General features: G+C 36.9%; 1 protein-coding gene across 3 annotated transcripts in view; it reads left to right on the top strand.

Annotated features, from left to right (window-relative positions):
* LOC131430868 (1-phosphatidylinositol 4,5-bisphosphate phosphodiesterase classes I and II) overlaps positions 1-16,449 on the top strand; it is a 340,169-nt gene that overhangs the window by 197,305 nt on the left and 126,415 nt on the right. For all 3 annotated transcript variants that reach the window (XM_058596106.1, XM_058596107.1, XM_058596108.1), the window contains exon 4: positions 3,347-3,484. In XM_058596106.1, coding sequence (XP_058452089.1) covers positions 3,347-3,484 — 138 coding nt within the window. The remainder of the gene's footprint in view (positions 1-3,346; positions 3,485-16,449) is intronic.

Here is a 16,449-nt window from a genome sequence, read left to right on the forward strand (position 1 = left end):
AACCGTTCCAAAAACAATGTCTAACTCCTCTGATATCTTTCTAATTGTTAATTTGGGGTCTACGATTATCCATTCTTTGATTTTGTTGATATTTTCGTCGGTTTTCGATGTCGATGGCCTACCGCTTCTCTCATCATCATTTACAGACTGACGGCCCTTCAGGAAACGTTTATGCTACTGATAAATGACTGTTTTCTTCAGCTTATCGCTGCCGATACACTCTTGTAACATTTGCAATGTCGTCGCACCAATGAAACCGTTTTTAACGCAAAATTTTATGCAAACTCGTTGTTGCAAATTCAATTCCATTTTGAAATTCGAAACCGAGGACACGCACAATCGCAGTTGTGCTCAATACAGCCTAACTTTTACAGATGTATAAGTAGCTGAATATTTGATAGAATATCAATGACAATGCACATGCCTGACATGTGGTTTCAACAAGACGGTGCCACATCCCACACGGCACGGGAAACAATGATCAAATGTTGAGCCACTTTCGGTGAACAGTTTATTTCACGTTTTGAGCCCGTCGCTAGGCGTGTGTGATTTAACGCATTTAGGACTATTTTTGGTGGGGTCATATTAAGGCTCCTGAACGCACTGGAAGCCAATAGTGCAGCATTCCGTGAAATACCGGCCGAGTGTGGCAAAATTGGACCTTGCGCATAGGCTATCAAAAGTGGAGTCGCGGCCAGCATCCAAAAACATTTTGGAAATGTTTCATTATAATAAATTATAAACGAAAAAATATGATTTTTTGAAAATGTTAGACCCTACGGGCACCCTTAAGTAATAAATTGTTTCCATTGATTTTATAGATAAAAAACTTTGAACGCGTTTTTCTCGAAAGCAGGTTTTTAAAGTCCGTGTCCATCGTCATTCAAAAACTACTGCACCATTTTTTTTTTCAAATTTTGTGCACACTTTCTACATATAAGAAACCAGACATCAACGTTTTTCTTTTCGTTGTTTGTTACTTTGGGAAGGTTCAACAGCTAGAAAATGGCGGCTTTTTTTGCGTAAAAATCGTAGTTTTTACTTTGAATATCCACCAAAAATTAAAAAAAATAAGAAAAAAAAACAAACAGAAACGTTGGGGTCTAGAACAACTTCTTGCTATGCTGCGTTCATTTGTTCTCTTCTGATTAGTCTGTGCTGAGATACAAAGGACACCGCAAATCATGATTTTAAAGAAGCAAAAATACCTCTTCACCGAATTATTTCTCAATATTTTTCCACGAAAAAATTACAAAATGTTGTTCGAATGATGCTTTTTATCATGCAAAACATTTGAATTTATTTTGTTGAACGATAATTCTGGAAAAAAATATTATTTTTTTCATCGTTTAGACCCTACCCCCTCTTAAATCATTGAATTATATTGATCGTTCTATCGAATCCAAAAAAAAAACTTATCAGTTTTCTACATTTTTTTTTTGAAAACCAAATCCTATGCCTAATAAAAATCAATTACAATTTAATTGTAAAAGTGACGTAACCGCTTTTTCAAATCCGTTCAATTCCAACGCAAACGGATGAGTCAATGTAGAAAGATTCAGACTAGTTTGACAGCTATTAAATGTTAGGTCATTCACTTACTTTATTTAAATGGTGCATTTTTAGTTTAGTTAGTAAGTTAAAATGACTCCCGGCTTCGAAGATACCAAAAAAAAAGCATATAAATGACGTAACCAATTTTTCTACTTATCTCTATCTCAAATCTTTGGTTGATTATCAACACTGCACAGTATACGGTTTTCACCGAAGACCGAAAATGACAGAAAGGCCTATGAAAGAAAAAAAAACACAATTCTGAAACTACCGTTTCGCATATGTCGTTGACTGGACATGGATCACGTTCTCATAATTTGCAAGCGGAGCTGAGAGTGACATTTATTTCTCGTCATTTTCACCTAATTTGAGTCAATGAAAATGACTTTTATTAGCAGTGATCCGCACAATTTTCTCTGCGATAGTTTAACCGATTTCGACAAACTTGAGTTCGTTTGAAAGCTATGGTCACAGATTCTTCTCGTTTTCTGATTTCCCGTTACCGGTTTGATTTTTTCGATCATGACTCCATCGATTCAGACCATTTTAGACTTTAGATTCGCCTAGAAGCTACAATGTATCAAGTGTAAGTAGATCATGGCGGAGCTGTTCGGATCGAAAACGGGGCACAACCGTCAATCGTACACTCTTATCCAAGATGGGTCAACTGATTTCGAGATTCTTGAGCTCTTCTGAAAGCTGTAAATTGTTCGATGGTTAAGATCAAATGTATTATTGGTGATGCTTTCGGTTTCAGAAATATTGCGGAAAAATCAGTCATTGTCAAATAACACCTTTGTGAATTACCTGAATTAATTTGTGTTATTGGATATTCTTAAGTTTGTGTCAAATGTTAGGTCAGTGAAGAAAAAGAATGACAAGAGAAAGGCATTTTCACTTCACGAAGTTTATAGAGAAGCGGTCCTTGTGTGAGTCGTCTCGACTAGACTTGAAAATTAAGAAAATTGCAACGTCACTTTTTTTGTTTCGGTTTTAGAGGCTTTTACCTTGAGGTCATCTATCTAAGCACTGCTTAGCGGTTCAAATTGAACTGCCGAGTTTAGCATTAAGCAGTTCAATTTGAACTGCTCTGCACTGATGAGTCAAAGACGAAACGTAAAAATAATAAAAACGATTATGTGCCCTAGCACAAAATTTGACTAACCTCTAAATGACCATACCTGCATCGGCCAGAAATAGTCGAAAACACGTTTTCGTTCGGCACGTCAGAAAAGACATTGCACATTGTAAAAATAAAAAATGAAATTATGAATAAGTGGAAAAAACTGAGGAAAACGTACTGGAAATAAAAGTAGAAGCGGTAAGACTATTACTTCAATTATATTTGTTTTATTACACAATTATTAGATGTAGATTTTATTGATGGTACTCTCAAATTAGCAAACTAGCTGGTTTCACAAGGAAGTATGCCAACAGAATTGTAACTCTAGCCATGCTAAAGTTATGTACGTAAAGAAATGGCTGTGATGTGTGTTGAAGCAGAAGGTGAAGCCCTCAATTTCCATTGATTTGAAAATTTATCAATTTCTTTGTGGACGACTTCAATTCATACTCGAATAAAATGCACCTAATTCATGATATTCAATTCTTCAGCGGTGAGGTGAGGGTTCGAGTAAAAATATGATTCCATAGTATCAAAAATCATTTTGTTTCGGATGACCTCATCAACATTCAATCAAATTTGCTCTTTTTACTGATTAATTTCACTTCATAATAAATTTGCTGTTTCTATTGACATTGCATTTTCTGTGTGTTTGTTTGCATTCCCCAGGATATCAAACTGCGACAAATTGTCACGATGGGCTCGCAGGATACTTTGGAGGAGAAAACTGTAACGGTTTGCTATGGAGCCGATTTTGTCAACGTCAACTTTATGAATTTTTGCTGCACTCGGAAGGAGATTGCCCGGGTAAGTACCATTCTCGTTTCGTTACTTTACTACTGGAAAGTTGAGCAACGCGAAACGTAAGCTCGATTATGTGCACAGAACTCTTCCAACGGAATCTTTGTTATTTTGGATTTGATTACTGATCCTGATAGTATTAACAATGAGTATAAAGATCTGATAAGTATGCAGCATTTGTTTCTGATTTTGTAAACACGTGACCTGATGATCAGATGTCTGTCAAAATTGAGTCCTAGATAGACCACTTCGTCGGAATATAGGATTACCGCACCGCCGAAATGAATTCCGCATTTGTCAGATTGATAAACATAAACAAATTTACGACATACTGATGACGATGAAGACACTGTGCTTCTGTACAAGTTCAAGTGCCTCAAACAAAGATAACTTTACGTATGCAGCAATTTCATGAGAAACTGACTTACGATCTCTCAGAATTTTGTAATATTTGAAAGAATAGTTCTCCATCGAAACATATTACACCCGTTTTTTTTTATTTTGTCATTTTCATGTTAGGGTGGATAAAAAAATCGATTTTCACGATTTCTACACAAAAGTCATTACTTTTAACTACTCGACCGATTTTGCTAATTTTTGGATACGTGGTCAGTAAATATCTATAGTTTTTTAGGAAAAATATGGAAATGTTGGAAAATTGAAGTTTCGCGTTGGTAAAAGTCAATTGAATAACTTTTTAACGGCTTTGATGATTTGCGACCAACGAGCACTATGTCATTATATTCAAATGAAAGGTCTCATGGCCCCATACAAATTTCCTGAAGTTCATTTGGATCCGACTTCCGGTTCCGGAACTATAGAGTTATGCACCAAAATTGTGAAAATAATGTCACTCACTTTTCTCGGAGATGGCAGAACCGATTTTCACAAACTTAGATTCAAATTAAACGTCTCTTCATTCCATTCAAAGTTCCATAATTTCATTTGGATCCAACGTCCGGTTCCGGAATTACAGGGTGATATGCACCAAAAATGTGGAAATAATGCTTAAAAATGTGGAAAAATGTCACTCACTTTTCTCGGAGATGGCTAAACTGATTTTTACAAACTTAGATTCAAATAAAAGATGTTGTGGTTTCATACAAAGTTCCGGAATTTCTTTTGGACTATTTTCTATACTTATTTAAATTGTAGTATTTCGGGGAATTTCGCCTGTAATATACAGGAGAAAATGAAAATGAGAAATGCATCTTTACACCACTAGGTGGATTAAGACAGGTTTTTGTGCCTAGTGTATATATATTTTTTAGAACTAGTTCAAAAATAGGTCATTACGAAACTGCTATAGTTAAGGCAAACGATGAAATGTTCTTTTGATTGCTTTCAAGAATATTTATTTGTCATTTCGCTTTCACATCTCATCCAAGTCAGTCGATAAACCAAAACCGCTTACGTTCGGGACAGAAGAAACCAAGTACAGTATTGTGTAGTGAACAATAGAACGATCTCGAAATGAACGAACCAAACGAACAAAAGCTACCGCCGGTACGAAAGAATACAATTATTGTTGACTTCAGACAGTGCAAAATTCGACCTTCGATACGAGAACTTGTAGGTTTGCTTAAGGAGCAAATACATCTTGACATTAAACGTGTGCATTTACTTCAATGCAATAAGACCAATAATGTTGTTTATATCCAGTTCTATAAAGAGTTGGATGCAATTCAATTCGCTAAAGACAATAATAATGTGCATTATGTGGAGCACGAGAACATTAAGTATAACATTCCAGTATATATGGAAGATAGTGCTATAGAAGTGCGTGTGCATGATCTTCCCTCAAGCGTCATCGATCCTTAAATTCGCAAAACAATGTCCCAACACGGAGAGATTCTCTCTATCGAAAAGGAAAAATGGAAGAATTTTTCCCCGGTATTCTAAATGGCGTACGTTTATTACGCATACATTTGAAGAGGCACATACCTTCGTATGTGACATTCGGCCAGGATACAAGAATCCCGTGCAAATCACTTGTTACCTATGACAATCAGATGGCCACATTTCAATATTGCCAAAAAGCTGTTCACTACGGTAAGCCATGTGATAAACCGGACAAGGAGACAACTATACCAAAGGACAACGGTGCTTCCTTCACACCAACCCCAAGCAACCCCAGTACACCTCCAACAACAGTGAAGCATCCCCTTCAACGAAATTAACAGCTTATCATCTAACCAACCAGTAACTGCAAACAATGTACAACAAGGCGCATCTACAGCAACTAGCAACGAAATCAACAACAATACCACGGCAATGGATGACGAGACGAGCCACGAACAAACTGCCCCTCAATCCTCGCAGGAGGAAGATGGAAGCTCCTCTTCCCCTAGAAAAAGGGTGACAACGAGATCCATTACAAAAAAATTTATCTTAAAACTCAGCTAAATCGGCCAGGTAAAGCTTGTACACAAATAGGCCTGAATAAAATATCTTTTAAATAAAAAAAAAAGAATATTTTATTAAAAAATGGTGGAAGAGATATCTTTCTAAGATTTTTAAATTGTGTTAAACCATCGTGTTTCATTCATTGAAAAACTAAACCAAATTTTTGTCAAATGGCTGTAGTCGAAAAATGACAAGCCCTACAATTAAGTGTTTCATGAGTAGTTTTCAAAAAGTTAGTCAAATCTTGGAATAAAAATTAAAAAAAATGATTTTAAAAACTTAAAATCATTTTTGATTCGGGTAAAGTCCCAATAAAGGTAATTAGGTCTTCTACCAACCGTCCCAACATTGCATGGTAAGCGAGTTAAAGAAAAAAATGTTTTTCTTCCAAAATATATGCCCAAATTGTTTTTTTTTCAGTTATTTCTATAGAAAATTAAACTAAACTGAATACTGACCAATCACTTTACCGATTCTTTTAAAATGGATCTTATCCAAAAAATGGCGTTTAAAATATGTTTAAAAAATCGCATTGAATTCTATATCGAAAAAATAAACTTTGTGATATTTAAAACTTGTAATATTTGAAGTCGGCACACAGAAAACAACGTTTTTATTGGGTTGAAATTTTGTCTCAAGGCAGGTAATTTTGTTCCCTGCCAACTGTTCATATATTGCAATTTAGGCAGTTTAAAGTAAAAAAGTTTTTCTAACTAAAACTGATTGCAATTGTATTCTGTGAAATCTTCTCACAGATTGAGTTTTGTTGGTAAAGTTTTATTACTAAAACCACTAGAGTTGCAATTCATGTGTAAGTTAAATGTTTCCGAAGTATGGTAGTTTATATGAAAAAAATATCCTCAAAATGCAATAATTATAAAGTATCAGGTGTCTCCATCAATCAACCAGCAAGTGGTGACGCCGTATATTTTGAGAGCACTTTCATGGCGGTTCAATCCATAGAGCACTGGTTCATAGTGTCGGTAGGATTGTAGTACTAGCTAAGAATCGCCTGCGTCAGTCAGTCAGTTGAAATAGAGGCCAAATTTCATAAAAGGAATGTAATACCAAGACTTTGCTTTGCATTGGAAATAACATTGAGTTTATACAATAAATCATAACTAGCTTCACCAAACATTAACTCGAATTCAGCGTTTGGCAATTTACTCTACTGAAATATGGAACTTACCAACAAGAACATCTAGAAACATTTCCGGTTGCAGTCAAAAAGTCCCGCATCTTTGCATCAAATTTATCAGCTCTTTTTATCTGTGAATCAATCTGTTGGATTGTTGAGCAAGGGAAAACTGCTTACTGTGCGTTCGCTCCCTTCCGCAAAGTAGAACGACGTAGATGATTACGGCTCTAACTGTTCAAACGCGTGTGCCAAATCCAATTCATCTAGGAAGAAGCCGTGGTTTTGTTTTTGGTTTTGTCCCCGAAAAAGGGGGGTTGATTACTTAATATCGATCAATGTTGTTTTCAGATGACTGCATGAGTAGGAGCCTTCTTAATAATTCAGACTAGTATGTTGTGGGTTCAGTACACATTTTATAGATCAGTGAACAGTGATGTAAAGGATTACATCATGAGCATTAATTATGCAAACGAACGGTATCAGAAGATGCTGCAAAACGAACAGCTTCCTGGTACTTTTTAATCTAATCATGACTTTTGAAGGAAGAGTTAAGCTCATATAAAAGGATTTGTGAAATAGATTATGCTAATGCAACATGAAAATACGACGTAGAATCACGCGAAATTCCACAACAGATAAATAATACTACAGAGTAGCTCTGTGTAAATGATTTACGAACCGAAGTAAAGCTTCCACATGACGAAACAAATCGATACTCAAAAACAACTGTAATCTGAAAGTAACAATTTGTTATGTAGGTACCATCAAAAAATCTATAGCTCGCAAGAGCTGCTATTTCTAGAAGCTTGATAACTCTGCGATAACGAGAAAATTTTCACTTTCAACATTTGTGTACGAACACTGCCACCTCCTCAGCAACTCAAAGCCCCGAACGTCTGTTCAATCACCTTCGACAAGGGTTGTGTACCGTTCGCAGTTCATAATACAGCATCTGATAAAGCAGCCGCACCGGGATAATCTTTCTCAATTGAGCTTGTGATAGAAATTTATTACAGTTAAACTTTGATCGATTAATATTCAACACCTTATTCCTTCTCCTGGGTAAGATATTGGTTGTCGTGATGCTGCTGGTGCTTAATTTTCACTTCGTAATCTGTCAACCAAACAACCAGAGAAATCAAGCGAAATATTATATTGACATGACGGCTATGTCCCAGCTGGGAATATTGCAGCCTGGAAATGGAAAAGCAAGAGAGAGGAATCGATTATGTCGTCGCTGAGTGTGAATTATTGAGCCATTTCCTATTTTTTTCTTTCAACTAAATGCAGTAACATGTACATTACTGTCAACAAGCTTTAGCATTATATCCCTTGCTTGTTGTGATCGAGATATGTTCGAAAATTTGTAGCATTGTTTGCGCGATAATCTTTTTTTTTTACAGACAGCCTTATACAGTACGGGAATCAGGAACGATATTTATCATCCAGATAATGACAGGGAAGCGAGATTTTTATATTTGCTGACTGTGTGTATCGAAATACGGCAAATATCAGATTTTAGTTGAGTTCTATAACAACCATGTGAAATCGATGGAATTCTTATTCCGTACTCGCGGAAGAAGATTTTCTCCTTCGTCAATCTTGAATTTAAAAAAATAAACTATTCAAATCTTGGAAAATTAAACGTTTTCGAGGGTTTATACGCGTACAAAGAACTTATTCAGGTACAGCCGACGACTTTTCTATTATTGTTTTGATTTTATAACATAATCTTATTGAACAAAACTATAAAGGAAGAGGTCTGTACTTGAATAATTTTCTCGTGTGTGTATCCCAGATTTATCGAACAAATTTTCTTCATTTTAAGGTTTCATGTTCAACATGTACCGGAATTGTTTTGAAACTATTACGCGAAAATTGATTGCACAAAACAAACTGATATTTGGTAATGAAATGACAAAGTAACCAGTTTTGTCGTGAATACGACTTACTTTACTATGGGGTGCCTTTTCAAAATTTACCCTCTGAGAGAGTGATAAGTTTTAGATCGTGAATATCTCTTGTTGTATCTAACGAATCAACATAATTTTTGCTACATGCCATCGGAAATATGATCACAATTTTATGATAAAATTTTCAGTTGTGTGACATAATCTCAAATAGTTCAAAATTAAACTTTTCTAAAATGTTTGGTATAAACGAGTATCAAAGAGGATAATTCATATGGCGCGTTTGCCTTTCTCGTATTTTGAAAGCTCATAGCTCAGTGATCTGTGGAAGGATTTATATAATCTAACTACCAATAGAATCGAAAATTTTCAACTTGAACGTGTATTGCAACAACATTGAAGTTTTTCAATAGTACACTATTGAAAAACCTGTTTGATTTAACCCATGACAGCACCAGCCAATCAGAACGCGAGATGTCTGCATCTATACAAGAGCATCCATATAAAAGTTGAGTGCTTCATTTTTCCTACCATTTGCTGAGCATCTGTTCCCGAAACAAGACACACGAGAGCAACATCGTGGACCTGTCGTCTCACTGTTTCCCATTCTGCGTACAGGAAAGGAATTCTAACAAAGGTGATGTGAAAAATAGCATTTAAATTAAAGCAGCTACTCTGAACGTACGGGACGATGACAGCGAAAACCGGGTGAAAGGAAGCCGAAAATTCCAGCAAGCAAGGCCCATTCAAATAGCACTTTTAAGTGCTAAAAATAATCATAAAGAACTAGTTGAATTTTGTCACTTTCCTACCATTTTCCGAGCAACTGTTTCCGAAACAAGGCACACACGAGAAGTTGAATTAATTTGCACCGTCACTAACACATTCAATTACGAACGGCAATGCGAAAGCAGAAGTGATGATGTTGAATACATCTTTATACTAGTATACAAATATGCCGTGCGAAAGAGTTGCCACGTACAGATCAATATGTTTTTTTGTCGTGAATACTGATTTAACCCATGTCAACACCAGCCAATCAGAACGCGTTCTGAGGAAGAGAAGAAAATAGCTGCTGCTGTACAACAAATCGTTCAAGAAAAATGTTCCGAAAAGTGGTGAATATCGTAGTGAGTTCCTCAATTTGGTCCTTCTGAATGCTAGAAACGAATCCCTACAGCATATTGATAGTTTCTTTCAATAAATTATGCAAATCCGAAATGAAATAATCGACATTAAAATTCTGTATGCGGCTATTTTTATAGCCGTTAGGACAGCCCATTAGTGAAAAAGCTACAAACGAAATCACATAAAAGGAAATCTCTTAACAAAAATTGAATCAGTTTGGATTCTATCGCCACTGCGAGCAGATGTGTTTTGTGTCGTTTGCAAAGCTAGTTTCGCTTTCGACAAGAGCGATTACGTCACAGCTGCCAGTCATTTCGATGGATGAAAAAGCAACGTTGTAGAGCATTATCAAAAATCAGCCGTTCTAATGGCTCTAAAAGTTTTCTGAAGAACTATTAGGATTTGTTGTTCGCAAATCGAAAGGAAATATCCTCAGTTTAGTGCAAATCTAGAACAGTTTGGTTAGATTTTTGCACTTTTCGCTGTGTAAAATTCACAGTAATCGAGATCAAGTGAAACCTTGTGTGTTTTTGCGAAAAATGTTCCAGAGTTTAATATCGTAGAGAACTGCACAATTTGACCCTTCTGAATGCTAGAAACGAATTCCTACAGCATATTGATAGTTTCTTTCAATAAATTATGCAAATGCGAAATAAAATAATCGACATTAATATTCTGTATGCGACTATTTTTATAGCCGTTAGGACCGCCCATTAGTGAAAAAGCTACAAACGAAATCACATAAAAGGAAATCTCTTAACAAAAATTGAATCAGTTTGGATTCTATCGCCACTGCGAGCAGATGTGTTTTGTGTCGCCTGCACAGCTAGTTTCGCTTCCGACAAGAGCGATTACGTCACAGTTGCCAGTCATTTCGATGGATGAAAAAGCAACGTTGGAAAGCATTATAAAAAATCAGCCGTTCTAATGGCTCTAAAAGTTTTCTGAAGAACTATTAGGATGTGTTGTTCGCAAATCAAAAGAAAATATCCTCAGTTTAGTGCAAATGTAGAACAGTTCGGTTAGATTTTTGCACTTTTCGCTGTGTGAAATTCACAGTAATCGAAATCAAGTGAAGCCTTCTTTGTTTTTGCGAAAAATGTGGAAAAGGGGAATGCTTGCATAATTCATACAATTGATCAACTAATTGATATTCGGAAGTGTTAAGGAACATGTCATTTGTTTTCGTATTCACGACATCCAGTTATGTCTCTGACATTACCCACCCGCCTTTTTTCCACAGGCTAGTGATGAATAGTTGACAGATAAGATGCAAAGAGTTTATGGCGTCGCAGGTAGTGTATGGGAAAATCAATAATGAGTTTCTAAACATCCATTTTTCTCCAGTGCCCAACCATAAACATGAAAACCGCAAAAAATGGATTGAAAATAGGTCACAACAATATGAGCATTTTCTTAACATAACTGTTGCATGGATAATTTTCGAGCATTTAGAAAGTTTATTTGATTCGCGTGGAGAAACGTACAACTAGAATTGAATTTCGTTCGAATGTTTGAAATTCTTTGCGAAGCTTGAGCATCGTATCAAAAATAATTTCAAATGACATTCCTATACCTATCATGGTTGGAAGAGCTCTTTTGTCGTGAATACGACTTACTTTACTATGGGGTGCCTTTTCAAAATTTATCTTGTTCAAGAATTTGCAAAACTTTGTCGCGAATATCTCTTGATGTACCTAACCCAATAACATAATTTATTCTACAAGCAATCGAAAATATGATCAGGAATTTGTGATTTTCACCAACGTGAGATACCCATAAATAACCGAAAAACAAATTTTTCTAAAATTTTTATAAATTAACTATAAACTATAAAGATTGCTTCTTTGCAAATGGAAATTTTTGCAGTGCAAAACTCGCAACAATGTTTAATATCGTTTATATCATAAAGCACTATACTGGTTGTTTCGTAATATTCAATTGTATGTCAGAATGTTTAATGTAACTAATCTGTACTTTAGTTTGGGTGTATCGTTTCAAATTCTAGTAGTGAAAAAGTGGAAAGCTTACACAATTCACACAATCGATCAACTAATTGATATTCGGAAGTATAAAGAAAGAGTGTCAGTTTTATTCGTATTCACGACATCCAGTTATGTCTCTGATATTACACACATGTACTTTTTTTAAATTTATTTATTATTTACATTGTTTACTTATTTCTTCCTTTCTATATTGCGAAAAAAAAACAATTATTTCACTACAGTCTGTTACATAAAAGCGTGGTCATGATTACTCGCGATCGGTAAAAAGGAATGGTGTGATTATTTTTTTAGACAGAGGGCAGTAGTGTCCTTCATGCAAGTAGTGTCCTTTATGCAAGTACCGTGTACGCGCTTCGAAGCAGGTTTTTTGTGCTCGCACCCGAAAGGTCCCAGTATGACCCAAGATGCCGCGGCGAAATACGTGCAAAAGTCCAAACAGTTTGTGAGTAAGTGGGTGAATCGTTTTAAAGTCGTCTACTTTCTAAACCGCGGTTTTATCGGTGTATTGTCGGAAAAAGACGAAAAAATGATTTGTGACATCCAACATCAACTTTGCGCGAAGGTGCCTCAAAATTGACCAAAAAAGGTTTAAATATTTCGTACGGCACTGTTCGCAGGCATTTGATCGCGAATAATTTGAAATTACTTTGCAAAAACCGATGTGGAGTGAAAAACATGTGCAAAAACGTCTTGAATGGGCCATGGTGTTGTGACCTTGACTTGGCCCTTTCAGTCGCCCGATGCCAATCCAATTGAGAACGTTTGGGCTCAAATAAAGATGAAGCTTGAGAAAAACCGACCACATAATTTGAAGCAGCTTGTTCGTCGAATTAACCAAATTTGGAAACCGTTTTAAGAGCAAGGGGATAGTACTTGCTATTAATGTAAGTAATGTAAGTATCAGGAATCAGAACAAATTGGCTCAAATGGCACGTTCCCCTTGATATTTGGAGATTTATGCCTTGCCATCAATTTGTTTTTAGCATCATTTTCCCGATATATAAGAAGGAAGGATTGAAAGGAAATGGTAAGGGTTGGACTAGGAGGATGGGAAAAATTGACGACACAAAAACACATAAAAGCTGACGTAAATTCTGCTCCTCTAAGGGATGCCGAACAATCTGCTGAGGATCACATTTAGTGGAAGCAGAAGTGAATTCTGAACCTCTACGAAGTCCCGAACAGTCTGCTGTTAATAAAACCTCCAACCCCCGAGAGGATTTAGAGATCTTACAAAAGCGACACCATTCTGCACTCCCGGAAGAATGCCGAACGATTCGCAGTATGTACGAGCAGAAGTAAATTCGGCACCCTCTAAAGGATGCCAAACAATCTGCTAAACCCTATTTAAGGTTAATACAGAAGGGATTCATTCACTCCAGGAAGAACGATGAACACTTCTGACTATAGCTCCTTACCACATTGGGTGAGAAACGAGAGAATATTCTTCAATTTTAGCTCCGCATACACAGATTCAACCATGTATGGAGAACCAAAAACCCGGATACGTAGCTGCGTCAATGCGGGACAGTTACATATCAGATGATATGAAGTACCATAATCACATTCACACAAATCACACGAATACTACTCAGCACGTTGAATAGTAGCCATGTGATAATTGAGTTTGCAATGTCCAGTCAGAGCTCTGACCGAAATACTGCAATGATGCTTGGAGAAATGCAGTAGACACTTTGACATTTTCAGATTTAAATCTGGTAGAAATGCTTTTGTCTGAGCGCAAGTTTGCAAGCTGCGCCAGTAGCTGGCATGTTTTGATGCAGCCCAAGAACGAACCTTGTGCTTTATCCAACTAGTTGAAAGTGGTAAAGCTGATTCAGGACCAACGAAATCATTCGTTGCACCAGCTCTAGCCGACTCATCGGCCCATTCATTTCCAGTAATACCAGAATGTCCGGGTACCCATAAGAAGTAAACAGCATTTGAAATGCTGAGGTCTTCAATTTGAGTTCGACATGCGATCACTAGATTCGACCGTGAGTCATTCGAACTGAGTGCTTTTAAGGCTGTCTGACTGTCGGAACAAAAATAAATTCGTTTACCACAGATCCTCTGCTGAAGTGCCGATTGTACTCCACACAGAATCGCGTAGATTTCTGCTTGGAACACAGTACAGTATCTACCAAGTGAATGAGACTGCTCCAGCCTCATTTCATGACAGTAGACACCAGCACCAGCACGACCATTCAACAGAGAACAGTCCGTATAACAAACTATGTGGGGGCTACCACGTTTGGCATAAAGTCGTTTGGCATAATGGTTATTTGGCATAATGGTTATTTGGCATAATGGTCATTTGGCATAATGGTCATTTGGCATAACAGTCATTTGGCATAACAGATGAACATGCTGCTTAATAGAAATTGTTCTAATTTAGTGCAATTTTGAAAAGTCTAATGCGGCTACGCCGCATCGTTTTTAATGACCTGGTGTCCGACCTCGCTGCCGCTCGTTCGGACTTAACTGAGGGATAGCTCCTAGCTTTGGGTAATCCGGGCAAACGCCCGCAACTAGACAGAGGTGATTTCTGCGGGGGCGCTGCCCCCCCCGCAGTGGCCGGCGCTTCCGACGGCGGGTCGCCGGCGCACTCGCGGCCTTCGGCCGTCTCGACCTGAATCATCTATGACGAACAGAATATTGTGCTGGCACTAAGTGAGTTGCTTATATAAAAAGGTTTCACATATTTCGTTGGAGTTTCCCTTGCACAACATCAACTGATCGAAACACATACGACAATTTTCATTACATTAAAATATTGCAAATCCCATTATTATTATGCCAAATGGCATTATGCCAAATGACCATTATGTCAAAAGTCCATTATGCCAAATAACTGTTATGCCAAATAACCATTATGCCAAACAGCGTTATGCCAAACGGTATTATGCCAAATGACCTTATGCCAAACGGGCCGCCCCCAACTATGTGTTTATCAAGTTGTCTTTCCAGACAACCAGACAACCATTCCTCACGAAGAGGATAGCTCACATTGAATGTTTTGAAAGGAAAACTGCACGTGAGAGTTAGGTCACTAGGAGCGAGTAAATACTCGTCCCACGTAACCATTTGAGACCACAAACGAGTGTGGCTGGTAGCATAATTTAATGGGTTACTGTTCCAAAGCCCTGTAACCTGGCATTTGATCGCGTAAAACAATATTCAAAAGAATTTTCGTGTTGAGTCTTTTCTATTTCTCATAACAGTGGCCACGCTTTTATGTAACAGACTGTATGTTCTTGCAATGAACGAAACCCTAATTTTTAATTAATTTCAACTGATCCTCAATATTTCGCTGATCACTAATCAAAATTGTGTTTTTTGAGTCAGATGTTAGTAATTCATTCCGCGATAACGGAATATTACTGAAAAACAGAGTATTATTCTGTTGGAAATATTTTTGCTTCCGTCAACGTATTGTCATTTTATGACAGGAACATGTAGGGTAGCAAGTACAGATATTGCAAGTACAGAAATTACAAAGCCAAGTAAAAAAGGTACATGAACAGATATAAACAGTTTAGGAGCAAGTACAGAAAGTACAGAAACAAGTTCAGAGCGTACAGGGTCGGGGAAAGAAAGTACAAGACCAAGCTTGAAAAGAGCAGGAACAAGCACAGATAGGAAGAAACAAGTACAGAAAGTTCAGGTACATATACAAAAAATATAAGAACTAGTTCAGGAACAGGTACAGAGAGTACAGAAAGTACAAAACCAAGAAAAGATAATAAAAGGATCGGGTAAAGGAAGCACAGGGACAAGAACAGAAGGCGCAGGAACAAAAACAAAATAGTACAGGAACAACCACAGAAACTACAGGAAAGTAAAAATACAGAAAGTACCGGAACAAGAACAGAATGTACAAGAACAAGCTCAGATAGTACAAGAACAAGTACAAAAAGTTCAATAACATGCACAAAAATATAGGAACAAGTACACAATGTACAGGAATGGGAATGGAAATGTACAAGAACAAGTGTAGAAGGTAAATGTACAGGTGCGGAAAGTATAGGAATGTACAGATACAGAGAGTTCAAGAGCAAGTACAGAAGGTACAGGTGCGAACAGAGCTTAAAATTGTCACGCATTCGAAATAAAAGAATACAATCCAACGGCATCATAACCGTTTTTCACCGTCTCATTCGAATCGCCTCCAAAACAAACGAAGAGAGATGAAGCATTTTTGTCTATCATTGTAAAAAACGTCGTACGACAAAACGAAACCAAAATAACGTCTGCAGGGAAGATCAGCCGAATTTCAATTCTTATTGTTTCATCGATATAATGAAATTCTGTTACGTTTGGCTATGAAGAGTATCTAAAATATGATAAATCGAAGTAATTACACACCACAACCTCTTTGGA

The sequence above is a fragment of the Malaya genurostris genome, chromosome 2 (assembly GCF_030247185.1).
Source record: "Malaya genurostris strain Urasoe2022 chromosome 2, Malgen_1.1, whole genome shotgun sequence".
In the NCBI taxonomy this organism is placed as follows: Eukaryota; Metazoa; Arthropoda; class Insecta; order Diptera; family Culicidae; genus Malaya; species Malaya genurostris.